Source organism: Oncorhynchus nerka, unplaced genomic scaffold, assembly GCF_034236695.1.
Source record: "Oncorhynchus nerka isolate Pitt River unplaced genomic scaffold, Oner_Uvic_2.0 unplaced_scaffold_1700, whole genome shotgun sequence".
NCBI lineage: Eukaryota > Metazoa > Chordata > Actinopteri > Salmoniformes > Salmonidae > Oncorhynchus > Oncorhynchus nerka.
Window position 1 is genome coordinate 7,845 of NW_027039619.1, and position 27,640 is coordinate 35,484.

Genomic DNA, 27,640 nt, shown 5'->3' on the forward strand with positions numbered 1-27,640 from the left:
AAATGCTGAATACAACAGGTGTAGTAGACCTTACAGTGAAATGCTGAATACAACAGGTGTAGTAGACCTTACAGTGAAATGCTGAATACAACAGGTGTAGTAGACCTCACAGTGAAATGCTGAATACAACAGGTGTAGTAGGCCTCACAGTGAAATACTGAATACAACAGGTGTAGTAGACCTTACAGTGAAATGCTGAATACAACAGGTGTAGTAGACGTCACAGTGAAATGCTGAATACAACAGGTGTAATAGACCTTACAGTGAAATGCTGAATACAACAGGTGTAGTAGACCTCACAGTGAAATGATGAATACAACAGGTGTAGTAGACCTTACAGTGAAATGCCGAATACAACAGGTGTAGTAGACCTCACAGTGAAATGCTGAATACAACAGGTGTAGTAGACCTTACAGTGAAATGTTGAATACAACAACAGGTGTAGTAGACCTCACAGTGAAATGATGAATACAACAGGTGTAGTAGACCTTACAGTGAAATGCTGAATACAACAGGTGTAGTAGACCTTACAGTGAAATGCTGAATACAACAGGTGTAGTAGACCTTACAGTGAAATGCTGAATACAACAGGTGTAGTAGACCTTACAGTGAAATGCTGAATACAACAGGTGTAGTAGACCTCACAGTGAAATGCTGAATACAACAGGTGTAGTAGGCCTCACAGTGAAATACTGAATACAACAGGTGTAGTAGACCTTACAGTGAAATGCTGAATACAACAGGTGTAGTAGACGTCACAGTGAAATGCTGAATACAACAGGTGTAATAGACCTTACAGTGAAATGCTGAATACAACAGGTGTAGTAGACCTTACAGTGAAATGCTGAATACAACAGGTGTAGTAGACCTCACAGTGAAATGCTGAATACAACAGGTGTAGTAGGCCTCACAGTGAAATACTGAATACAACAGGTGTAGTAGACCTTACAGTGAAATGCTGAATACAACAGGTGTAGTAGACGTCACAGTGAAATGCTGAATACAACAGGTGTAATAGACCTTACAGTGAAATGCTGAATACAACAGGTGTAGTAGACCTTACAGTGAAATGCTGAATACAACAGGTGTAGTAGACCTTACAGTGAAATGCTGAATACAACAGGTGTAGTAGACCTCACAGTGAAATGCTGAATACAACAGGTGTAGTAGACCTCACAGTGAAATGCTGAATACAACAGGTGTAATAGACCTTACAGTGAAATGCTGAATACAACAGGTGTAGTAGACCTTACAGTGAAATGTTGAATACAACAGGTGTAGTAGACCTCACAGTGAAATGATGAATACAACAGGTGTAGTAGACCTTACAGTGAAATGCCGAATACAACAGGTGTAGTAGACCTTACAGTGAAATGTTGAATACAACAACAGGTGTAGTAGACCTCACAGTGAAATGATGAATACAACAGGTGTAGTAGACCTTACAGTGAAATGCTGAATACAACAGGTGTAGTAGACCATACAGTGAAATGCTGAATACAACAGGTGTAGTAGACCTTACAGTGAAATGCCGAATACAACAGGTGTAGTAGACCTCACAGTGAAATGATGAATACAACAGGTGTAGTAGACCTTACAGTGAAATGCTGAATACAACAGGTGTAGTAGACCTTACAGTGAAATGCTGAATACAACAGGTGTAGTAGACCTTACAGTGAAATGCTGAATACAACAGGTGTAGTAGACCTTACAGTGAAATGCTGAATACAACAGGTGTAGTAGACCTCACAGTGAAATGCTGAATACAACAGGTGTAGTAGGCCTCACAGTGAAATACTGAATACAACAGGTGTAGTAGACCTTACAGTGAAATGCTGAATACAACAGGTGTAGTAGACCTCACAGTGAAATGCTGAATACAACAGGTGTAGTAGACCTTACAGTGAAATGCTGAATACAACAGGTGTAGTAGACCTTACAGTGAAATGCTGAATACAACAGGTGTAGTAGACCTTACAGTGAAATGCTGAATACAACAGGTGTAGTAGGCCTCACAGTGAAATGCTGAATACAACAGGTGTAGTAGACCTTACAGTGAAATGCTGAATACAACAGGTGTAGTAGACGTCACAGTGAAATGCTGAATACAACAGGTGTAATAGACCTTACAGTGAAATGCTGAATGCAACAGGTGTAGTAGACCTTACAGTGAAATGTTGAATACAACAGGTGTAGGAGACCTTACAGTGAAATGCTGAATACAACAGGTGTAGTAGACCTCACAGTGAAATGATGAATACAACAGGTGTAGTAGACCTTACAGTGAAATGCCGAATACAACAGGTGTAGTAGACCTCACAGTGAAATGCTGAATACAACAGGTGTAGTAGACCTTACAGTGAAATGTTGAATACAACAACAGGTGTAGTAGACCTCACAGTGAAATGATGAATACAACAGGTGTAGTAGACCTTACAGTGAAATGCTGAATACAACAGGTGTAGTAGACCTTACAGTGAAATGCTGAATACAACAGGTGTAGTAGACCTTACAGTGAAATGCTGAATACAACAGGTGTAGTAGACCTTACAGTGAAATGCTGAATACAACAGGTGTAGTAGACCTCACAGTGAAATGCTGAATACAACAGGTGTAGTAGACCTTACAGTGAAATACTGAATACAACAGGTGTAGTAGACCTTACAGTGAAATGCTGAATACAACAGGTGTAGTAGACCTTACAGTGAAATGCTGAATACAACAGGTGTAGTAGACCTCACAGTGAAATGCTGAATACAACAGGTGTAGTAGACCTTACAGTGAAATGCTGAATACAACAGGTGTAGTAGACCTCACAGTGAAATGCTGAATACAACAGGTGTAGTAGACCTTACAGTGAAATGCTGAATACAACACAGGTGTAGTAGACCTCACAGTGAAATGATGAATACAACAGGTGTAGTAGACCTTACAGTGAAATGCCTGAATACAACAGGTGTAGTAGACCTCACAGTGAAATGCTGAATACAACAGGTGTAGTAGACCTTACAGTGAAATGCTGAATACAACAGGTGTAGTAGACCTCACAGTGAAATGATGAATACAACAGGTGTAGTAGACCTTACAGTGAAATGCTGAATACAACAGGTGTAGTAGACCTTACAGTGAAATGCTGAATACAACAGGTGTAGTAGACCTTACAGTGAAATGCCGAATACAACAGGTGTAGTAGACCTCACAGTGAAATGATGAATACAACAGGTGTAGTAGACCTTACAGTGAAATGCTGAATACAACAGGTGTAGTAGACCTTACAGTGAAATGCCGAATACAACAGGTGTAGTAGACCTCACAGTGAAATGCTGAATAAAACAGGTGTAGTAGACCTCACAGTGAAATGCTGAATACAACAGGTGTAGTAGACCTCACAGTGAAATGCTGAATACAACAGGTGTAGTAGACCTCACAGTGAAATGCTGAATACAACAGGTGTAGTAGACCTCACAGTGAAATGCTGAATACAACAGGTGTAGTAGACCTCACAGTGAAATGCTGAATACAACAGGTGTAGTAGGCCTCACAGTGAAATACTGAATTCAACAGGTGTAGTAGACCTTACAGTGAAATGCTGAATACAACAGGTGTAGTAGACGTCACAGTGAAATGCTGAATACAACAGGTGTAGTAGGCCTCACAGTGAAATACTGAATACAACAGGTGTAGTAGACCTTACAGTGAAATGCTGAATACAACAGGTGTAGTAGACGTCACAGTGAAATGCTGAATACAACAGGTGTAGTAGACCTTACAGTGAAATGCTGAATACAACAGGTGTAGTAGACCTCACAGTGAAATGCTGAATACAACAGGTGTAGTAGACCTTACAGTGAAATGCTGAATACAACAGGTGTAGTAGACCTCACAGTGAAATGCTGAATACAACAGGTGTAGTAGACCTTACAGTGAAATGCTGAATACAACAGGTGTAGTAGACCTCACAGTGAAATGATGAATACAACAGGTGTAGTAGACCTTACAGTGAAATGCTGAATACAACAGGTGTAGTAGACCTTACAGTGAAATGCTGAATACAACAGGTGTAGTAGACCTTACAGTGAAATGCTGAATACAACAGGTGTAGTAGACCTCACAGTGAAATGATGAATACAACAGGTGTAGTAGACCTTACAGTGAAATGCTGAATACAACAGGTGTAGTAGACCTTACAGTGAAATGCCGAATACAACAGGTGTAGTAGACCTCACAGTGAAATGCTGAATAAAACAGGTGTAGTAGACCTCACAGTGAAATGCTGAATACAACAGGTATAGTAGACCTCACAGTGAAATGCTGAATACAACAGGTGTAGTAGACCTTACAGTGAAATGCTGAATACAACAGGTGTAGTAGACCTTACAGTGAAATGCTGAATACAACAGGTGTAGTAGACCTTACAGTGAAATGCCGAATACAACAGGTGTAGTAGACCTTACAGTGAAATGTTGAATACAACAGGTGTAGTAGACCTCACAGTGAAATGCTGAATACAACAGGTGTAATAGACCTCACAGTGAAATGCTGAATACAACAGGTGTAGTAGACCTCACAGTGAAATGTTGAATACAACAGGTGTAATAGACCTTACAGTGAAATGCTGAATACAACAGGTGTAGTAGACCTCACAGTGAAATGCTGAATACAACAGGTGTAGTAGACCTCACAGTGAAATGTTGAATACAACAGGTGTAATAGACCTTACAGTGAAATGATGAATACAACAGGTGTAGTAGACGTCACAGTGAAATGCTGAATACAACAGGTGTAATAGACCTTACAGTGAAATGCTGAATACAACAGGTGTAGTAGACCTTACAGTGAAATGTTGAATACAACAGGTGTAGTAGACCTCACAGTGAAATGATGAATACAACAGGTGTAGTAGACCTTACAGTGAAATGCCGAATACAACAGGTGTAGTAGACCTCACAGTGAAATGCTGAATAAAACAGGTGTAGTAGACCTCACAGTGAAATGCTGAATACAACAGGTGTAGTAGACCTCACAGTGAAATGCTGAATACAACAGGTGTAGTAGACCTCACAGTGAAATGCTGAATACAACAGGTGTAGTAGACCTCACAGTGAAATGCTGAATACAACAGGTGTAGTAGGCCTCACAGTGAAATACTGAATACAACAGGTGTAGTAGACCTTACAGTGAAATGCTGAATACAACAGGTGTAGTAGACGTCAAAGTGAAATGCTGAATACAACAGGTGTAGTAGGCCTCACAGTGAAATACTGAATACAACAGGTGTAGTAGACCTTACAGTGAAATGCTGAATACAACAGGTGTAGTAGACGTCACAGTGAAATGCTGAATACAACAGGTGTAATAGACCTTACAGTGAAATGCTGAATACAACAGGTGTAGTAGACCTCACAGTGAAATGCTGAATACAACAGGTGCAGTAGACCTTACAGTGAAATGCTGAATACAACAGGTGTAGTAGACCTCACAGTGAAATGCTGAATACAACAGGTGTAGTAGGCCTCACAGTGAAATACTGAATACAACAGGTGTAGTAGACCTTACAGTGAAATGCTGAATACAACAGGTGTAGTAGACGTCACAGTGAAATGCTGAATACAACAGGTGTAATAGACCTTACAGTGAAATGCTGAATACAACAGGTGTAGTAGACCTTACAGTGAAATGTTGAATACAACAGGTGTAGTAGACCTCACAGTGAAATGATGAATACAACAGGTGTAGTAGACCTTACAGTGAAATGCCGAATACAACAGGTGTAGTAGACCTCACAGTGAAATGCTGAATACAACAGGTGTAGTAGACCTTACAGTGAAATGTTGAATACAACAACAGGTGTAGTAGACCTCACAGTGAAATGATGAATACAACAGGTGTAGTAGACCTTACAGTGAAATGCTGAATACAACAGGTGTAGTAGACCTTACAGTGAAATGCCGAATACAACAGGTGTAGTAGACCTCACAGTGAAATGATGAATACAACAGGTGTAGTAGACCTTACAGTGAAATGCTGAATACAACAGGTGTAGTAGACCTTACAGTGAAATGCCGAATACAACAGGTGTAGTAGACCTCACAGTGAAATGCTGAATAAAACAGGTGTAGTAGACCTCACAGTGAAATGATGAATACAACAGGTGTAGTAGACCTTACAGTGAAATGCTGAATACAACAGGTGTAGTAGACCTTACAGTGAAATGCCGAATACAACAGGTGTAGTAGACCTCACAGTGAAATGCTGAATACAACAGGTGTAGTAGACCTCACAGTGAAATGCTGAATACAACAAGTGTAGTAGACCTCACAGTGAAATGATGAATACAACAGGTGTAGTAGACCTTACAGTGAAATGCTGAATACAACAGGTGTAGTAGACCTCACAGTGAAATGCTGAATAAAACAGGTGTAGTAGACCTCACAGTGAAATGCTGAATAAAACAGGTGTAGTAGACCTCACAGTGAAATGCTGAATACAACAGGTGTAGTAGACCTCACAGTGAAATGCTGAATACAACAGGTGTAGTAGACCTTACAGTGAAATGCTGAATACAACAGGTGTAGTAGACGTCACAGTGAAATGCTGAATACAACAGGTGTAATAGACCTTACAGTGAAATGCTGAATACAACAGGTGTAGTAGACCTTACAGTGAAATGATGAATACAACAGGTGTAATAGACCTTACAGTGAAATGATGAATACAACAGGTGTAGTAGACCTTACAGTGAAATGCTGAATAAAACAGGTGTAGTAGACCTTACAGTGAAATGCTGAATACAACAGGTGTAGTAGACCTAGGATCAGATATTATAGATCAGAGATATATAGCCTATCACTAACTAACAGATCTAGGACCAGATATTATAGATCAGAGATATATAGCCTATCACTAACTAACAGATCTAGGACCAGATATTATAGATCAGAGATATATAGCCTATCACTAACTAACAGATCTAGGATCAGATATTATAGATCAGAGATATATGGCCTATCACTAACTAACAGATCTAGGATCAGATATTATAGATCAGAGATATATAGCCTATCACTAACTAACAAATCTAGGATCATATATTATTTCAGCCCTCTAATGGTTCAGTGTGAAATTAGGGTTAGATTATCTGATTTTAGATCTGTGGTTAGGTAATAGCTACAGCTACTTTTATATGAAGCTACAACTACAGCTACTGCCCTACCTCTGTGCTCTACTGACACCTATAGGAAAACAGGGAAATTACACCAGAGAATACCTGAAAGACAATTAAGGTACTCTCTCAATTTAAGGGGCTTTATTGACATGGGAAACATATGTTTACATTGACAAAGCAAGTGAAGTAGATAATAAACAAAACTGAAATAAACAATAAAAATGAACAGAAAACATTACACTCACAGAAGTTCCAAAAGAATAAAGACATTTCAGATGTCATATTATGTCTTTATACAGTGTTGTAATTATGTACAAATAGTTAAAGTACAAAAGGGAAAATAAACAAGCCTGGGTACAAGGCAAGCTGGTACGAGGCAAGCTGGTACGAGGCAAGCCTGGTACGAGGCAAGCTGGTACGAGGCAAGCTGGTACGAGGCAAGCCTGGTACGAGGCAAGCTGGTACGAGGCAAGCCTGGTACGAGGCAAGCTGGTACGAGGCAAGCTGGTACGAGGCAAGCCTGGTACGAGGCAAGCTGGTACGAGGCAAGCTGGTACGAGGCAAGCCTGGTACGAGGCAAGCTGGTAGGAGGCAAGCTGGTACGAGGCAAGCCCGGGTACAAGGCAAGCTGGTACGAGGCAAGCTGGTACGAGGCAAGCCCGGGTACAAGGCAAGCCTGGGTACAAGGCAAGCCCGGGTACAAGGCAAGCTGGTACGAGGCAAGCCCGTGTACAAGGCAAGCTGGTACGAGGCAAGCCCGGGTACAAGGCAAGCTGGTACGAGGCAAGCCCGTGTACAAGGCAAGCTGGTACGAGGCAAGCCCGGGTACAAGGCAAGCTGGTACGAGGCAAGCCTGTGTACGAGGCAAGCCCGGGTACAAAGCAAGCTGGTACGAGCTCCACTGATCCAATAAGCACATTAACAAGTCACATAATAAGTTGCATGGACTCACTCTGTGTGCAATAATAGCGTTTAACATGATTTTTTGAATGACTGTTACCTCTGTAAACCACACATATAGATAATTGTAAGGTCCCTCAGTAAAGCAGTGAATTTCAAACACAGATTTAACCACAAAGACCAGGGAGGTTTTCCAATGCCTCGCAATGAAGGGCACCTATTGGTAGAAGAAAAATAAATAAAAGCAGACATTGAATATCCCTTTGAGCATGATGAAGTTAGTCACTACACTTTGGATGGTGTATCAATACACCCAGTCACTACAAAGATACAGGCGTCCTTCCTAACTCAGTTGCCGGAGAGGAAGGAAACTGCACAGGGATTTGGTGACATTAATAGTTTTAATAAACATTAAAAAATATATATAATCTTGGTCGAACGAAGGAAGTCTGTTCTTTCGACCAATCGATTGTTTAATAAAATAAAATGTTTAAATTAATATGAGCATTTCCACACACCACACGTGTTTTAATAAAATCAACTATATGAATTTATAATCATGTCTTCGTATCTCAAAATCATTGTCATGTAGTTCATCTAAATTATATCTAAATCTAAATGGAAATGATACAAACCTAAAAAGGTATCTTATATTGCTGTTGCCAACTATGTAAAAATATCTTACATAAAGCCAACAAAGAAAAACATTGCAGCCTGCAGGTAGAAAATATCCTGATAAAAATAAATATCGTAAAAATCACATTGGCAACACGTCTGCAACGACCTTGAAACATTCTATAAAACGATTGACTTGGGTCCGGGCTGAAGCTTGCAACATGGTATACAATATTAGCGGTCCTCAGAGTTGTCTCCACCAGTGACAAACACAGCAGTAAAACTTTTTTTATTTATTTAAGAAAGTCAGTTAAGAACAAATTCTTATTTACAATGACGGCCTACCCCGGATAACGCAAAATTGTGAGCCACCCTTTGGGACTCTCAATCACGGCCGGATGTGATTCAGTCTGGATTCGAACCAGGGACTGTAGTGACGCGCCTCTTGCACTGAGATGCGTCCATGTGTGTGTGTTAACTATTTAACTGTACTAGAAAAAAAAGCTTAAAAAGGTCTCTAAAATGTTTAATATCGGTATCGGTTCTTTGGCAAGGAAATTATCGGAATCGGCCAAAAATGTAATATCGATGCATCACTAGTTATCGTCAATCGCTCATGAATTTAAAGAAATTGAGATATGATACTCCTAAAGAATGCATGAAGTGCAAAGCCTTCAGGAAATGACCAATCACCTAGCAGCATATAATTCCCAGAGGAAGTGCAATGGCCGCGGATCACACGGGCAATTCAAACGGAATTACGCTTTGACTCAGTTTTTTCACGTTAAAATGTATGCCAATTTTTTTTTAAATTACATTTACATTTACATTTAAGTCATTTAGCAGACGCTCTTATCCAGAGCGACTTACAAATTGGTGCGTTCACCTTAAGACATCCAGTGGAGCAGCCACTTTACAATAGTGCATCTAAATCTTTTAAGGGGGGGGGGGTGAGAGGGATTACTTTATCCTATCCTAGGTATTCCTTAAAGAGGTGGGGTTTCAGGTGTCTCCGGAAGGTGGTGATTGACTCCGCTGTCCTGGCGTCCATCCAAACGTAAATCAATGATCAATTTCGGTGATGGTTCTAGAATCATGAACCCCTCTGTCATATAATCACATAATAATTTCACAAATACAAAATACACACTTATGGTACACTGTTCAGACCGAGCGTCAGGGCTCTTTAATTAACAAAACTACCCCTGTACCGAAGACTCCTTTGTCCAATTATTCTTATGTGTAATGGCTTTGACAGCCATGATCAGTGGCTAATTCTGATAAACAACACTCTCCCCTATCGTCCATGACTCTTGGATTATCGGATTCAATCGAGGCAGTGGCAACGTTCCCTTCTTTTTACACGTTCATTGATAATGCTGCGCTGCTCAATATGTTTGGTGACACTTCCGCTTCCTGTTTCTGTAATCAGTCCACTTTGACCTCGGTCCGTGGCAGGTGTGCGTGGTCGTGATGGGAAGTTCGGCTCTTTTTACGGACTCGGATCTTTTCGACTCGTTCGGTCAAAATGAGGAATCGTTCGACTCTCCCGAGGTGCTGAGCCGGAAGAGCGTGTAGGACAGGTCATCAGTCCTGTGGTAGGCTGGGAGTCATTGCGCAACGTTGCCTCTTAGCAGGTCAAACGAACGACTAAGATGAACGAGTGGCGATTCATGACTCTCGAGTCAGTAAAGAGAGTCGTTGAAATAGAATGAATCGTTTTCGAAATGCACATCGGGGAGCGTGGTGATACAGAGGTGTCACCGTTTGTCTTTACTGTATCAGTTATCCTGTCAGAGCTGCAGAATCCACTGCGCTGTTTCCGGCGCCACGTTTGTGGTCATGTCGCATCAGTGTGTCGGAGGGCATGGGACAGATGTGTGTAATGTCGGGTTAGTTGGAATAGGTATTTTATATGTCCCTTGTCCCATTTTGTATCACAAAGTATAATAGTTTTATATTATAGTCCAGTTGAGGGCTATAATGCGACTTATTGGATGCCATCCGCAGGTTAAACCCCACCGAAGAAGAACTGCGCATCACCAGCGCAGATATTTCACCGGATGTATAAATGTGAAGCATCCGTTTGGGGTTTCCACGGTAGTGAGAGGAAGCCCAGTGTCCGGCAGTGGGAGAAGATGGAACGATATGGATTTTGGCCTACATTTTGCACATTTTCTCATCAATTAAACATTTGATCTCAATACCATGTTCTGTTCCAAAAAACTAGAATATGTTACGAACAGAGTGGAATACGTTTTGTACATTTTACCCTTTGTTAAAGTTTTTAAAAATAGTGTTGTTTAGAAAGAGTGCAAAGAGTAGTCGTTCCCTAACTGAAACATGCACATATATGTGCTAGAACGCGCCAATAGAATCGCTCTGGCTCGGGCTTGGCTCTGCCCACAATGACTCATTTGTTCCTGTTTGAAAAGAAAGGCTGTGATCTATCTTGGTCTAGTTATAAATATCTGTGTCACTGGCGTGAGGTTCAACGTGCAAAGCGTCAGAAGAAAACAACAGCAGAAGCATGAAGGTAAGATAACTGCAAGAAAACTATTAAATAAACATCTCTAAACCCAATTAAAACGTACACATGAACGGCCTGTTTCAATGCAAAGTCACGGAATGCTGGAAATACATTCTCTTGGGATGCTTTTGAACAGAGTAGCCTGCAGAATTGTGAGTCGTTCGTGATTTCATGGCAGACACAGGTTCAAGCCAAGGAACAGAGTCCATTTATTGCCATTAGTGCAAAAGGACAAATGTAGCTAATGAGAGGCTTAGGCCTTCAAGCTTTGGCCTCTTGTTTTGTACAGTATTACATGATCTGGGTCAGTGTTGTAGTCTGGTCAGTGTCGTAGTCTGTTACTGGGTCAGTGTTGTAGTCTGTTACTGGGTCAGTGTTGTAGTCTGTTACTGGGTCAGTGTTGTAGTCTGTTACTGGGTCAGTGTTGTAGTCTGTTACTGGGTCAGTGTTGTAGTCTGTTACAGGGTCAGTGTTGTAGTCTGTTACAGGGTCAGTGTTGTAGTCTGGTCAGTGTTGTAGTCTGTTACAGGGTCAGTGTTGTAGTCTGTTACTGGGTCAGTGTTGTAGTCTGTTACTGGGTCAGTGTTGTAGTCTGGTCAGTGTTGTAGTCTGTTACAGGGTCAGTGTTGTAGTCTGGTCAGTGTTGTAGTCTGTTACAGGGTCAGTGTTGTAGTCTGTTACTGGGTCAGTGTTGTAGTCTGTTACAGGGTCAGTGTTGTAGTCTGTTACTGGGTCAGTGTTGTAGTCTGTTACTGGGTCAGTGTTGTAGTCTGTTACTGGGTCAGTGTTGTAGTATGTTACTGGGTCAGTGTTGTAGTCTGTTACTGGGTCAGTGTTGTAGTCTGGTCAGTGTTGTAGTCTGTTACAGGGTCAGTGTTGTAGTCTGGTCAGTGTTGTAGTCTGTTACTGGGTCAGTGTTGTAGTCTGTTACTGGGTCAGTGTTGTAGTGTGGTCAGTGTTGTAGTGTGTTACAGGGTCAGTGTTGTAGTCTGTTACAGGGTCAGTGTTGTAGTGTGGTCAGTGTTGTAGTCTGTTACTGGGTCAGTGTTGTAGTCTGTTACTGGGTCAGTGTTGTAGTCTGTTACTGGGTCAGTGTTGTAGTCTGTTACAGGGTCAGTGTTGTAGTCTGTTACTGGGTCAGTGTTGTAGTCTGTTACTGGGTCAGTGTTGTAGTATGTTACTGGGTCAGTGTTGTAGTCTGTTACTGGGTCAGTGTTGTAGTCTGTTACAGGGTCAGTGTTGTAGTCTGTTACTGGGTCAGTCTTTTACAGTGTCAGTGTTGTAGTCTGTTACTGGGTCAGTGTTGTAGTCTGTTACTGGGTCAGTGTTGTAGTCTGTTACAGGGTCAGTGTTGTAGTCTGTTACAGGGTCAGTGTTGTAGTCTGTTACAGGGTCAGTGTTGTAGTCTGTTACAGGGTCAGTGTTGTAGTCTGTTACAGGGTCAGTGTTGTAGTCTGTTACTGGGTCAGTGTTGTAGTCTGTTACAGGGTCAGTCTGTTACAGGGTCAGTGTTGTAGTCTGTTACTGGGTCAGTCTGTTACAGTGTCAGTGTTGTAGTCTGTTACTGGGTCAGTGTTGTAGTCTGTTACTGGGTCAGTGTTGTAGTCTGTTACTGGGTCAGTGTTGTAGTCTGTTACTGGGTCAGTGTTGTAGTCTGTTACTGGGTCAGTGTTGTAGTCTGTTACTGGGTCAGTGTTGTAGTCTGTTACTGGGTCAGTGTTGTAGTCTGGTCAGTGTTGTAGTCTGTTACAGGGTCAGTGTTGTAGTCTGGTCAGTGTTGTAGTCTGTTACTGGGTCAGTGTTGTAGTCTGTTACTGGGTCAGTGTTGTAGTGTGGTCAGTGTTGTAGTCTGTTACTGGGTCAGTGTTGTAGTCTGTTACTGGGTCAGTGTTGTAGTCTGTTACAGGGTCAGTGTTGTAGTATGTTACTGGGTCAGTGTTGTAGTCTGTTACTGGGTCAGTGTTGTAGTCTGTTACAGGGTCAGTGTTGTAGTCTGTTACTGGGTCAGTCTGTTACAGTGTCAGTGTTGTAGTCTGTTACAGTGTCAGTGTTGTAGTCTGTTACTGGGTCAGTGTTGTAGTCTGTTACAGGGTCAGTGTTGTAGTCTGTTACAGTGTCAGTGTTGTAGTCTGTTACAGGGTCAGTCTGTTACAGGGTCAGTGTTGTAGTCTGTTACTGGGTCAGTCTGTTACAGTGTCAGTGTTGTAGTCTGTTACTGGGTCAGTGTTGTAGTCTGTTACTGGGTCAGTGTTGTAGTCTGTTACTGGGTCAGTGTTGTAGTCTGTTACTGGGTCAGTGTTGTAGTCTGTTACAGGGTCAGTGTTGTAGTCTGTTACAGGGTCAGTGTTGTAGTCTGTTACAGGGTCAGTGTTGTAGTCTGGTCAGTGTTGTAGTCTGGTCAGTGTTGTAGTCTGTTACAGGGTCAGTGTTGTAGTCTGTTACAGGGTCAGTGTTGTAGTGTGGTCAGTGTTGTAGTCTGTTACAGGGTCAGTGTTGTAGTCTGTTACAGGGTCAGTGTTGTAGTCTGTTACTGGGTCAGTGTTGTAGTCTGTTACTGGGTCAGTGTTGTAGTCTGTTACAGGGTCAGTGTTGTAGTGTGGTCAGTGTTGTAGTCTGTTACTGGGTCAGTGTTGTAGTCTGGTCAGTGTTGTAGTCTGTTACTGGGTCAGTGTTGTAGTCTGTTACTGGGTCAGTGTTGTAGTCTGTTACTGGGTCAGTGTTGTAGTCTGTTACTGGGTCAGTGTTGTAGTCTGTTACAGGGTCAGTGTTGTAGTGTGGTCAGTGTTGTAGTCTGTTACTGGGTCAGTGTTGTAGTCTGGTCAGTGTTGTAGTCTGTTACAGGGTCAGTGTTGTAGTCTGTTACAGGGTCAGTGTTGTAGTCTGTTACTGGGTCAGTGTTGTAGTCTGGTCAGTGTTGTAGTCTGTTACAGGGTCAGTGTTGTAGTCTGTTACTGGGTCAGTGTTGTAGTCTGTTACTGGGTCAGTGTTGTAGTCTGTTACAGGGTCAGTGTTGTAGTCTGTTACTGGGTCAGTGTTGTAGTCTGTTACTGGGTCAGTGTTGTAGTCTGTTACAGGGTCAGTGTTGTAGTGTGGTCAGTGTTGTAGTCTGTTACTGGGTCAGTGTTGTAGTCTGTTACTGGGTCAGTGTTGTAGTCTGGTCAGTGTTGTAGTCTGTTACTGGGTCAGTGTTGTAGTCTGTTACTGGGTCAGTGTTGTAGTCTGTTACAGGGTCAGTGTTGTAGTGTGGTCAGTGTTGTAGTCTGTTACTGGGTCAGTGTTGTAGTCTGTTACAGGGTCAGTGTTGTAGTCTGTTACAGGGTCAGTGTTGTAGTCTGGTCAGTGTTGTAGTCTGTTACTGGGTCAGTCTTGTAGTCTGTTACAGGGTCAGTGTTGTAGTGTGGTCAGTGTTGTAGTCTGTTACAGGGTCAGTGTTGTAGTCTGTTACTGGGTCAGTGTTGTAGTCTGTTACTGGGTCAGTGTTGTAGTCTGTTACTGGGTCAGTGTTGTAGTCTGTTACTGGGTCAGTGTTGTAGTCTGGTCAGTGTTGTAGTCTGTTACTGGGTCAGTGTTGTAGTCTGTTACTGGGTCAGTGTTGTAGTCTGTTACTGGGTCAGTGTTGTAGTCTGTTACTGGGTCAGTGTTGTAGTCTGTTACTGGGTCAGTGTTGTAGTCTGTTACTGGGTCAGTGTTGTAGTCTGTTACTGGGTCAGTGTTGTAGTCTGTTACAGGGTCAGTGTTGTAGTCTGTTACAGGGTCAGTGTTGTAGTGTGGTCAGTGTTGTAGTCTGTTACTGGGTCAGTGTTGTAGTCTGTTACTGGGTCAGTGTTGTAGTCTGGTCAGTGTTGTAGTCTGTTACTGGGTCAGTGTTGTAGTCTGTTACTGGGTCAGTGTTGTAGTCTGTTACAGGGTCAGTGTTGTAGTGTGGTCAGTGTTGTAGTCTGTTACTGGGTCAGTGTTGTAGTCTGTTACTGGGTCAGTGTTGTAGTCTGTTACTGGGTCAGTGTTGTAGTCTGTTACTGGGTCAGTGTTGTAGTCTGGTCAGTGTTGTAGTCTGTTACTGGGTCAGTCTTGTAGTCTGTTACAGGGTCAGTCTGTTACAGGGTCAGTGTTGTAGTCTGTTACTGGGTCAGTCTGTTACAGGGTCAGTGTTGTAGTCTGTTACAGGGTCAGTGTTGTAGTCTGTTACTGGGTCAGTCTGTTACAGGGTCAGTGTTGTAGTCTGTTACTGGGTCAGTGTTGTAGTCTGTTACAGGGTCAGTGTTGTAGTCTGTTACAGGGTCAGTGTTGTAGTCTGTTACTGGGTCAGTGTTGTAGTCTGGTCAGTGTTGTAGTCTGTTACAGGGTCAGTGTTGTAGTCTGTTACAGGGTCAGTGTTGTAGTCTGTTACAGGGTCAGTGTTGTAGTGTGTTACAGGGTTAGTGTTGTAGTCTGCTACTGGGTCAGTGTTGTAGTCTGTTACAGGGTCAGTGTTGTAGTCTGTTACAGGGTCAGTGTTGTAGTCTGTTACAGGGTCAGTGTTGTAGTCTGGTCAGTGTTGTAGTCTGTTACTGGGTCAGTGTTGTAGTCTGTTACTGGGTCAGTGTTGTAGTCTGTTACAGGGTCAGTCTGTTACAGGGTCAGTGTTGTAGTCTGTTACTGGGTCAGTCTGTTACAGGGTCAGTGTTGTAGTCTGTTACAGGGTGAGTGTTGTAGACTGGTCAGTGTTGTAGTCTGTTACTGGGTCAGTGTTGTAGTCTGTTACTGGGTCAGTGTTGTAGTCTGTTACAGGGTCAGTGTTGTAGTGTGCTACAGGGTTAGTGTTGTAGTCTGTTACAGGGTCAGTGTTGTAGTCTGGTCAGTGTTGTAGTCTGTTACTGGGTCAGTCTTGTAGTCTGTTACAGGGTCAGTGTTGTAGTGTGGTCAGTGTTGTAGTCTGTTACAGGGTCAGTGTTGTAGTCTGTTACTGGGTCAGTGTTGTAGTCTGTTACTGGGTCAGTGTTGTAGTCTGTTACTGGGTCAGTGTTGTAGTCTGTTACTGGGTCTGGGTCAGTCTGTTACTGGGTCAGTGTTGTAGTCTGTTACTGGGTCAGTGTTGTAGTCTGGTCAGTGTTGTAGTCTGTTACAGGGTCAGTGTTGTAGTCTGTTACTGGGTCAGTGTTGTAGTCTGTTACTGGGTCAGTGTTGTAGTCTGTTACTGGGTCAGTGTTGTAGTCTGGTCAGTGTTGTAGTCTGTTACTGGGTCAGTGTTGTAGTCTGTTACAGGGTCAGTGTTGTAGTCTGTTACTGGGTCAGTGTTGTAGTCTGTTACTGGGTCAGTGTTGTAGTCTGTTACAGGGTCAGTGTTGTAGTGTGGTCAGTGTTGTAGTCTGTTACTGGGTCAGTGTTGTAGTCTGTTACTGGGTCAGTGTTGTAGTCTGGTCAGTGTTGTAGTCTGTTACTGGGTCAGTGTTGTAGTCTGTTACTGGGTCAGTGTTGTAGTCTGTTACAGGGTCAGTGTTGTAGTGTGGTCAGTGTTGTAGTCTGTTACTGGGTCAGTGTTGTAGTCTGTTACAGGGTCAGTGTTGTAGTCTGTTACAGGGTCAGTGTTGTAGTCTGTTACTGGGTCAGTGTTGTAGTCTGGTCAGTGTTGTAGTCTGTTACAGGGTCAGTGTTGTAGTCTGTTACAGGGTCAGTGTTGTAGACTGGTCAGTGTTGTAGTCTGTTACTGGGTCAGTGTTGTAGTCTGTTACAGGGTCAGTGTTGTAGTCTGTTACAGGGTCAGTGTTGTAGTCTGGTCAGTGTTGTAGTCTGTTACTGGGTCAGTCTTGTAGTCTGTTACAGGGTCAGTGTTGTAGTGTGGTCAGTGTTGTAGTCTGTTACAGGGTCAGTGTTGTAGTCTGTTACTGGGTCAGTGTTGTAGTCTGTTACTGGGTCAGTGTTGTAGTCTGTTACTGGGTCAGTGTTGTAGTCTGTTACTGGGTCAGTGTTGTAGTCTACTGGGTCAGTGTTGTAGTCTGTTACTGGGTCAGTGTTGTAGTCTGTTACTGGGTCAGTGTTGTAGTCTGTTACTGGGTCAGTGTTGTAGTCTGTTACTGGGTCAGTGTTGTAGTCTGTTACTGGGTCAGTGTTGTAGTCTGTTACTGGGTCAGTGTTGTAGTCTGTTACAGGGTCAGTGTTGTAGTCTGTTACAGGGTCAGTGTTGTAGTGTGGTCAGTGTTGTAGTCTGTTACTGGGTCAGTGTTGTAGTCTGTTACTGGGTCAGTGTTGTAGTCTGGTCAGTGTTGTAGTCTGTTACTGGGTCAGTGTTGTAGTCTGTTACTGGGTCAGTGTTGTAGTCTGTTACAGGGTCAGTGTTGTAGTGTGGTCAGTGTTGTAGTCTGTTACTGGGTCAGTGTTGTAGTCTGTTACTGGGTCAGTGTTGTAGTCTGTTACTGGGTCAGTGTTGTAGTCTGGTCAGTGTTGTAGTCTGTTACTGGGTCAGTCTTGTAGTCTGTTACAGGGTCAGTGTTGTAGTGTGGTCAGTGTTGTAGTCTGTTACAGGGTCAGTGTTGTAGTCTGTTACTGGGTCAGTGTTGTAGTCTGTTACTGGGTCAGTGTTGTAGTCTGTTACTGGGTCAGTGTTGTAGTCTGGTCAGTGTTGTAGTCTGTTACTGGGTCAGTGTTGTAGTCTGTTACAGGGTCAGTCTGTTACAGGGTCAGTGTTGTAGTCTGTTACTGGGTCAGTCTTACAGGGTCAGTGTTGTAGTCTGTTACAGGGTCAGTGTTGTAGTCTGTTACTGGGTCAGTCTGTTACAGGGTCAGTGTTGTAGTCTGTTACAGGGTCCGTGTTGTAGTCTGTTACTGGGTCAGTGTTGTAGTCTGTTACAGGGTCAGTGTTGTAGTCTGTTACAGGGTCAGTGTTGTAGTCTGTTACTGGGTCAGTGTTGTAGTCTGGTCAGTGTTGTAGTCTGTTACAGGGTCAGTGTTGTAGTCTGTTACAGGGTCAGTGTTGTAGTCTGTTACAGGGTCAGTGTTGTAGTGTGTTACAGGGTTAGTGTTGTAGTCTGCTACTGGGTCAGTGTTGTAGTCTGTTACAGGGTCAGTGTTGTAGTCTGTTACAGGGTCAGTGTTGTAGTCTGTTACAGGGTCAGTGTTGTAGTCTGGTCAGTGTTGTAGTCTGTTACTGGGTCAGTGTTGTAGTCTGTTACTGGGTCAGTGTTGTAGTCTGTTACAGGGTCAGTCTGTTACAGGGTCAGTGTTGTAGTCTGTTACTGGGTCAGTCTGTTACAGGGTCAGTGTTGTAGTCTGTTACAGGGTCAGTGTTGTAGACTGGTCAGTGTTGTAGTCTGTTACTGGGTCAGTGTTGTAGTCTGTTACTGGGTCAGTGTTGTAGTCTGTTACAGGGTCAGTGTTGTAGTGTGCTACAGGGTTAGTGTTGTAGTCTGTTACAGGGTCAGTGTTGTAGTCTAGTCAGTGTTGTAGTCTGTTACTGGGTCAGTCTTGTAGTCTGTTACTGGGTCAGTGTTGTAGTCTGTTACTGGGTCAGTGTTGTAGTCTGTTACTGGGTCAGTGTTGTAGTCTGTTACAGGGTCAGTCTGTTACAGGGTCAGTGTTGTAGTCTGTTACTGGGTCAGTCTGTTACAGGGTCAGTGTTGTAGTCTGTTACAGGGTGAGTGTTGTAGACTGGTCAGTGTTGTAGTCTGTTACTGGGTCAGTGTTGTAGTCTGTTACTGGGTCAGTGTTGTAGTCTGTTACAGGGTCAGTGTTGTAGTGTGCTACAGGGTTAGTGTTGTAGTCTGTTACAGGGTCAGTGTTGTAGTCTGGTCAGTGTTGTAGTCTGTTACTGGGTCAGTCTTGTAGTCTGTTACAGGGTCAGTGTTGTAGTGTGGTCAGTGTTGTAGTCTGTTACAGGGTCAGTGTTGTAGTCTGTTACTGGGTCAGTGTTGTAGTCTGTTACTGGGTCAGTGTTGTAGTCTGTTACTGGGTCAGTGTTGTAGTCTGTTACTGGGTCAGTGTTGTAGTCTGTTACTGGGTCAGTGTTGTAGTCTGGTCAGTGTTGTAGTCTGTTACAGGGTCAGTGTTGTAGTCTGTTACAGGGTCAGTGTTGTAGTCTGTTACTGGGTCAGTGTTGTAGTCTGTTACTGGGTCAGTGTTGTAGTCTGTTACTGGGTCAGTGTTGTAGTCTGGTCAGTGTTGTAGTCTGTTACTGGGTCAGTGTTGTAGTCTGTTACAGGGTCAGTGTTGTAGTCTGTTACTGGGTCAGTGTTGTAGTCTGTTACTGGGTCAGTGTTGTAGTCTGTTACAGGGTCAGTGTTGTAGTGTGGTCAGTGTTGTAGTCTGTTACTGGGTCAGTGTTGTAGTCTGTTACTGGGTCAGTGTTGTAGTTCTGGGTCAGTGTTGTAGTCTGTTACTGGGTCAGTGTTGTAGTCTGTTACTGGGTCAGTGTTGTAGTCTGTTACAGGGTCAGTGTTGTAGTGTGGTCAGTGTTGTAGTCTGTTACTGGGTCAGTGTTGTAGTCTGTTACAGGGTCAGTGTTGTAGTCTGTTACAGGGTCAGTGTTGTAGTCTGTTACTGGGTCAGTGTTGTAGTCTGGTCAGTGTTGTAGTCTGTTACAGGGTCAGTGTTGTAGTCTGTTACAGGGTCAGTGTTGTAGACTGGTCAGTGTTGTAGTCTGTTACTGGGTCAGTGTTGTAGTCTGTTACAGGGTCAGTGTTGTAGTCTGTTACAGGGTCAGTGTTGTAGTCTGGTCAGTGTTGTAGTCTGTTACTGGGTCAGTCTTGTAGTCTGTTACAGGGTCAGTGTTGTAGTGTGGTCAGTGTTGTAGTCTGTTACAGGGTCAGTGTTGTAGTCTGTTACTGGGTCAGTGTTGTAGTCTGTTACTGGGTCAGTGTTGTAGTCTGTTACTGGGTCAGTGTTGTAGTCTGTTACTGGGTCAGTGTTGTAGTCTGGTCAGTGTTGTCGTCTGTTACTGGGTCAGTGTTGTAGTCTGTTACTGGGTCAGTGTTGTAGTCTGTTACAGGGTCAGTGTTGTAGTCTGTTACTGGGTCAGTGTTGTAGTCTGTTACTGGGTCAGTGTTGTAGTCTGTTACAGGGTCAGTGTTGTAGTCTGTTACAGGGTCAGTGTTGTAGTGTGGTCAGTGTTGTAGTCTGTTACTGGGTCAGTGTTGTAGTCTGTTACTGGGTCAGTGTTGTAGTCTGGTCAGTGTTGTAGTCTGTTACTGGGTCAGTGTTGTAGTCTGTTACTGGGTCAGTGTTGTAGTCTGTTACAGGGTCAGTGTTGTAGTGTGGTCAGTGTTGTAGTCTGTTACAGGGTCAGTGTTGTAGTCTGTTACAGGGTCAGTGTTGTAGTCTGTTACAGGGTCAGTGTTGTAGTCTGGTCAGTGTTGTAGTCTGTTACTGGGTCAGTGTTGTAGTCTGTTACCGGGTCAGTGTTGTAGTCTGTTACAGGGTCAGTGTTGTAGTCTGTTACAGGGTCAGTCTGTTACAGTGTCAGTGTTGTAGTCTGTTACTGGGTCAGTGTTGTAGTCTGTTACTCGGTCAGTGTTGAGTCTGTTACAGGGTCAGTGTTGTAGTCTGTTACTGGGTCAGTCTGTTACAGTGTCAGTGTTGTAGTCTGTTACTGGGTCAGTGTTGTAGTCTGTTACAGGGTCAGTGTTGTAGTCTGTTACAGGGTCAGTGTTGTAGTCTGTTACAGGTCAGTGTTGTAGTCTGTTACAGGGTCAGTGTTGTAGTCTGTTACAGGGTCAGTGTTGTAGTCTGTTACTGGGTCAGTGTTGTAGTCTGGTCAGTGTTGTAGTCTGTTACTGGGTCAGTGTTGTAGTCTGTTACTGGGTCAGTGTTGTAGTCTGTTACAGGGTCAGTGTTGTAGTCTGTTACTGGGTCAGTGTTGTAGTCTGTTACAGGGTCAGTGTTGTAGTCTGGTCAGTGTTGTAGTCTGTTACAGGGTCAGTGTTGTAGTCTGTTACAGGGTCAGTGTTGTAGTCTGTTACTGGGTCAGTGTTGTAGTGTGGTCAGTGTTGTAGTGTGTTACAGGGTCAGTGTTGTAGTGTGGTCAGTGTTGTAGTGTGTTACAGGGTCAGTGTTGTAGTCTGTTCCCGGGTCAGTGTTGTAGTCTGTTACAGGGTCAGTGTTGTAGTCTGTTACTGGGTCAGTGTTGTAGTGTGGTCAGTGTTGTAGTGTGTTACAGGGTCAGTGTTTGTAGTGTGGTCAGTGTTGTAGTCTGTTACAGGGTCAGTGTTGTAGTCTGTTACTGGGTCAGTGTTGTAGTCTGTTACAGGGTCAGTGTTGTAGTCTGTTACAGGGTCAGTCTGTTACAGTGTCAGTGTTGTAGTCTGTTACTGGTTCAGTGTTGTAGTCTGTTACTGGGTCAGTGTTGTAGTCTGTTACAGGGTCAGTGTTGTAGTCTGTTACTGGGTCAGTGTTGTAGTCTGTTACAGGGTCAGTGTTGTAGTCTGTTACTGGGTCAGTGTTGTAGTCTGTTACTGGGTCAGTGTTGTAGTCTGTTACAGGGTCAGTCTGTTACAGGGTCAGTGTTGTAGTCTGTTACTGGGTCAGTCTGTTACAGTGTCAGTGTTGTAGTCTGCTACTGGGTCAGTGTTGTAGTCTGCTACTGGGTCAGTGTTGTAGTCTGGTCAGTGTTGTAGTCTGTTACTGGGTCAGTGTTGTAGTCTGTTACTGGGTCAGTGTTGTAGTCTGTTACAGGGTCAGTCTGTTACAGGGTCAGTGTTGTAGTCTGTTACAGGGTCAGTCTGTTACAGGGTTAGTGTTGTAGTCTGTTACTGGGTCAGTGTTGTAGTCTGTTACTGGGTCAGTGTTGTAGTCTGTTACTGGGTCAGTGTTGTAGTCTGTTACTGGGTCAGTGTTGTAGTCTGTTACAGGGTCAGTGTTGTAGTCTGTTACAGGGTCAGTGTTGTAGTCTGTTACTGGGTCAGTGTTGTAGTGTGGTCAGTGTTGTAGTGTGTTACAGGGTCAGTGTTGTAGTGTGGTCAGTGTTGTAGTGTGTTACAGGGTCAGTGTTGTAGTCTGTTACCGGGTCAGTGTTGTAGTCTGTTACAGGGTCAGTGTTGTAGTCTGTTACAGGGTCAGTGTTGTAGTCTGTTACAGGGTCAGTGTTGTAGTCTGTTACAGGGTCAGTGTTGTAGTCTGTTACTGGGTCAGTGTTGTAGTCTGGTCAGTGTTGTAGTCTGTTACTGGGTCAGTGTTGTAGTCTGTTACTGGGTCAGTGTTGTAGTCTGTTACAGGGTCAGTGTTGTAGTCTGTTACTGGGTCAGTGTTGTAGTCTGTTACATTACATTACATTACATTTAAGTCATTTAGCAGACGCTCTTATCCAGAGCGACTTACAAATTGGTGCATTCACCTTATGACCTCCAGTGGAACAGTAGTGCATCTAAATCTTTCAGGGGGAGGGGTTGAGAGGGATTACTTTATCCTATCCTAGGTATTCCTTAAAGAGGTGGGGTTTCAGGTGTCTCCGGAAGGTGGTGATTGACTCCGCTGTCCTGGCGTCGTGAGGGAGTTTGTTCCACCATTGGGGGCCAGAGCAGCGAACAGTTTTGACTGGGCTGAGCGGGAACTGTGTTCCTCAGTGGTAGGGAGGTTAGCAGGCCAGAGGTGGATGAACGCAGTGCCCTTGTTTGGGTGTAGGGCCTGATCAGAGCCTGGAGGTACTGAGGTGCCGTTCCCCTCACAGCTCCGTAGGCAAGCACCATGGTCTTGTAGCGGATGCGAGTTCAACTGGGCCAGTGGAGGGAGCGGAGGAGCGGGGTGACGTGGAGAGAGAACTTGGGAAGGTTGAACACCAGACGGGCTGCGGCGTTCTGGATGAGTTGTAGGGGTTTAATGGCACAGGCAGGGAGCCCAGCCAACAGCGAGTTGCAGTAATCCAGACGGGAGATGACAAGTGCCTGGATTAGGACCTAGTCCTGTGTGAGGCAGGGTCACTCTGCGGATGTTGTAGAGCATGTTACAGGAACGGGCCACCGCCTTGATGTTAGTTGAGAACGACAGGGTGTTGTCCAGGATCACGCCAAGGTTCTTAGCGCTCTGGGAGGAGGACACAATGGAGTTGTCAACCGTGATTGCGAGATCATGGAACGGGCAGTCCTTCCCGGGAGGAAGAGCAGTTCCGTCTTGCCGAGGTTCAGCTTGAGGTGGTGATCCGTCATCCACACGGATATGTCTGCCAGACATGCAGAGATTCGTCCGCCACCTGGTCATCAGAAGGGGGAAAGGAGAAGATTAATTGTGTGTAGTCTGCATAGCAATGATAGGAGAGACCATGTGAGGTTATGACAGAGCCAAGTGACTTGGTGTATAGCGAGAATAGGAGAGGGCCTAGAACAGAGCCCTGGGGGACACCAGTGGTGAGAGCACGTGGTGTGGAGACGGATTCTCGCCACGCCACCTGGTAGGAGCGACCTGTCAGGTAGGACGCAATCCAAGCGTGGGCCGCGCCGGAGATGCCCAACTCGGAGAGGGTGGAGAGGAGGATCTGATGGTTCACAGTATCGAAGGCAGCCGATAGGTCTAGAAGGATGAGAGCAGAGGAGAGAGAGTTAGCTTTAGCAGTGCGGAGCGCCTCCGTGATACAGAGAAGAGCAGTCTCAGTTGAATGACTAGTCTTGAAACCTGACTGATTTGGATCAAGAAGGTCATTCTGGGAGAGATAGCGGGAGAGCTGGCCAAGGACGGCACGTCAAGAGTTTTGGAGAGAAAAGAAAGAAGGGATACTGGTCTGTAGTTGTTGACATCGGAGGGATCGAGTGTAGGTTTTTTCAGAAGGGGTGCAACTCTCGCTTCTTGAAGACGGAAGGGACGTAGCCAGCGGTCAGGGATGAGTTGATGAGCGAGGTGAGGTAAGGGAGGAGGTCTCCGGAAATGGTCTGGAGAAGAGAGGAGGGATAGGGTCAGCGGGCAGGTTGTAGGGCGTCTGTTACAAGACGCAGATTTCATCTGTAGAGGGGAGAAAGAGGTCAGAGCACAGGGTAGGGCAGTGTGAGCAGAACCAGCGGTGTCGTTTGACTTAGCAAACGGGATCGGATGTCGTCGACCTTCTTTTCAAAATGGTTGACGAAGTCATCTGCAGAGAGGGAGGAGGGGGGGGGGAGGAGGATTCAGGAGGGAGGAGAAGGTTGCAAAGAGCTTCCTAGGGTTAGAGGCAGATGCTTGGAATTTAGAGTGGTAGAAAGTGGCTTTAGCAGCAGAGAGAGAAGAGGAAAATGTAGAGAGGAGGGAGTGAAAGGATGTCAGGTCCGCAGGGAGGCGAGTTTTCCTCCATTTCCGCTCGGCTGCCCGGAGCCCTGTTACAGGGTCAGTGTTGTAGTCTGGTCAGTGTTGTAGTCTGTTACAGGGTCAGTGTTGTAGTCTGTTACAGGGTCAGTGTTGTAGTCTGTTACAGGGTCAGTGTTGTAGTCTGGTCAGTGTTGTAGTCTGTTACTGGGTCAGTGTTGTAGTCTGTTACTGGGTCAGTGTTGTAGTCTGTTACAGGGTCAGTCTGTTACAGGGTCAGTGTTGTAGTCTGTTACTGGGTCAGTCTGTTACAGTGTCAGTGTTGTAGTCTGCTACTGGGTCAGTGTTGTAGTCTGCTACTGGGTCAGTGTTGTAGTCTGGTCAGTGTTGTAGTCTGTTACTGGGTCAGTGTTGTAGTCTGTTACTGGGTCAGTGTTGTAGTCTGTTACAGGGTCAGTGTTGTAGTCTGTTACAGGGTCAGTGTTGTAGTCTGTTACAGGGTCAGTGTTGTAGTCTGTTACTGGGTCAGTGTTGTAGTCTGGTCAGTGTTGTAGTCTGTTACTGGGTCAGTGTTGTAGTCTGTTACTGGGTCAGTGTTGTAGTCTGTTACAGGGTCAGTGTTGTAGTCTGTTACTGGGTCAGTGTTGTAGTCTGTTACAGGGTCAGTGTTGTAGTCTGGTCAGTGTTGTAGTCTGTTACAGGGTCAGTGTTGTAGTCTGTTACAGGGTCAGTGTTGTTGTCTGTTACAGGGTCAGTGTTGTAGTCTGGTCAGTGTTGTAGTCTGTTACTGGGTCAGTGTTGTAGTCTGTTACTGGGTCAGTGTTGTAGTCTGTTACAGGGTCAGTCTGTTACAGGGTCAGTGTTGTAGTCTGTTACAGGGTCAGTCTGTTACAGGGTTAGTGTTGTAGTCTGTTACTGGGTCAGTGTTGTAGTCTGCTACTGGGTCAGTGTTGTAGTCTGTTACTGGGTCAGTGTTGTAGTCTGTTACTGGGTCAGTGTTGTAGTCTGTTACAGGGTCAGTGTTGTAGTCTGTTACAGGGTCAGTGTTGTAGTCTGTTACTGGGTCAGTGTTGTAGTGTGGTCAGTGTTGTAGTGTGTTACAGGGTCAGTGTTGTAGTGTGGTCAGTGTTGTAGTGTGTTACAGGGTCAGTGTTGTAGTCTGTTACCGGGTCAGTGTTGTAGTCTGTTACAGGGTCAGTGTTGTAGTCTGTTACAGGGTCAGTCTGTTACAGTGTCAGTGTTGTAGTCTGTTACTGGGTCAGTGTTGTAGTCTGTTACTCGGTCAGTGTTGAGTCTGTTACAGGGTCAGTGTTGTAGTCTGTTACTGGGTCAGTCTGTTACAGTGTCAGTGTTGTAGTCTGTTACTGGGTCAGTGTTGTAGTCTGTTACTGGGTCAGTGTTGTAGTCTGTTACAGGGTCAGTCTGTTACAGGGTCAGTGTTGTAGTCTGTTACAGGGTCAGTGTTGTAGTCTGTTACAGGGTCAGTGTTGTAGTCTGTTACAGGGTCAGTGTTGTAGTCTGTTACAGGGTCAGTGTTGTAGTCTGTTACTGGGTCAGTCTGTTACTGGGTCAGTGTTGTAGTCTGTTACTGGGTCAGTGTTGTAGTCTGTTACAGGGTCAGTGTTGTAGTCTGTTACTGGGTCAGTGTTGTAGTCTGTTACAGGGTCAGTGTTGTAGTCTGGTCAGTGTTGTAGTCTGTTACAGGGTCAGTGTTGTAGTCTGTTACAGGGTCAGTGTTGTAGTCTGTTACAGGGTCAGTGTTGTAGTCTGGTCAGTGTTGTAGTCTGGTCAGTGTTGTAGTCTGTTACTGGGTCAGTGTTGTAGTCTGTTACTGGGTCAGTCTGTTACAGGGTCAGTGTTGTAGTCTGTTACTGGGTCAGTCTGTTACAGTGTCAGTGTTGTAGTCTGCTACTGGGTCAGTGTTGTAGTCTGCTACTGGGTCAGTGTTGTAGTCTGGTCAGTGTTGTAGTCTGTTACTGGGTCAGTGTTGTAGTCTGTTACTGGGTCAGTGTTGTAGTCTGTTACTGGGTCAGTGTTGTAGTCTGTTACAGGGTCAGTCTGTTACAGGGTCAGTGTTGTAGTCTGTTACTGGGTCAGTCTGTTACAGTGTCAGTGTTGTAGTCTGTTACTGGGTCAGTGTTGTAGTGTGGTCAGTGTTGTAGTGTGTTACAGGGTCAGTGTGGTAGTGTGGTCAGTGTTGTAGTCTGTTACTGGGTCAGTGTTGTAGTCTGTTACTGGGTCAGTGTTGTAGTCTGTTACAGGGTCAGTGTTGTAGTCTGTTACAGGGTCAGTGTTGTAGTCTGTTACAGGGTCAGTGTTGTAGTCTGTTACTGGGTCAGTGTTGTAGTCTGTTACTGGGTCAGTGTTGTAGTCTGTTACAGGGTCAGTCTGTTACAGGGTCAGTGTTGTAGTCTGTTACTGGGTCAGTCTGTTACAGTGTCAGTGTTGTAGTCTGTTACTGGGTCAGTGTTGAGTCTGTTACAGGGTCAGTGTTGTAGTCTGTTACAGGGTCAGTGTTGTAGTCTGTTACAGGGTCAGTGTTGTAGTCTGGTCAGTGTTGTAGTCTGTTACTGGGTCAGTGTTGTAGTCTGTTACTGGGTCAGTGTTGTAGTCTGTTACAGGGTCAGTCTGTTACAGGGTCAGTGTTGTAGTCTGTTACTGGGTCAGTGTTGTAGTCTGTTACTGGGTCAGTGTTGTAGTCTGTTACAGGGTCAGTGTTGTAGTCTGTTACAGGGTCAGTGTTGTAGTCTGTTACTGGGTCAGTGTTGTAGTCTGGTCAGTGTTGTAGTCTGTTACTGGGTCAGTGTTGTAGTCTGTTACTGGGTCAGTGTTGTAGTCTGTTACTGGGTCAGTGTTGTAGTCTGTTACAGGGTCAGTCTGTTACAGGGTCAGTGTTGTAGTCTGTTACTGGGTCAGTCTGTTACAGTGTCAGTGTTGTAGTCTGTTACTGGGTCAGTGTTGTAGTCTGTTACTGGGTCAGTGTTGTAGTCTGTTACTGGGTCAGTGTTGTAGTCTGTTACTGGGTCAGTGTTGTAGTCTGTTACAGGGTCAGTGTTGTAGTCTGTTACAGGGTCAGTGTTGTAGTCTGTTACAGGGTCAGTGTTGTAGTCTGTTACTGGGTCAGTGTTGTAGTCTGTTACTGGGTCAGTGTTGTAGTCTGTTACTGGGTCAGTGTTGTAGTCTGTTACTGGGTCAGTGTTGTAGTCTGTTACAGGGTCAGTGTTGTAGTCTGGTCAGTGTTGTAGTCTGTTACAGGGTCAGTG

General features: G+C 44.5%; 1 protein-coding gene across 5 annotated transcripts in view; it reads left to right on the plus strand.

Moving 5' to 3' along the window:
* Positions 1 to 10,118: 10,118 nt before the first annotated feature.
* tkfc (triokinase/FMN cyclase) overlaps positions 10,119 to 27,640 on the plus strand; it is a 46,514-nt gene continuing 28,992 nt past the window's right edge. For 3 of the 5 annotated variants that reach the window (XM_065015091.1, XM_065015094.1, XM_065015093.1), the window contains exon 1: positions 10,121 to 11,216. In XM_065015091.1, coding sequence (XP_064871163.1) covers positions 11,211 to 11,216 — 6 coding nt within the window. In that variant the 5' untranslated portion in view covers positions 10,121 to 11,210. Of the gene's footprint in view, positions 11,217 to 27,640 lie in introns of all 5 variants that reach the window. The other 2 variants (XM_065015090.1, XM_065015089.1) reach the window with 2 other exon arrangements.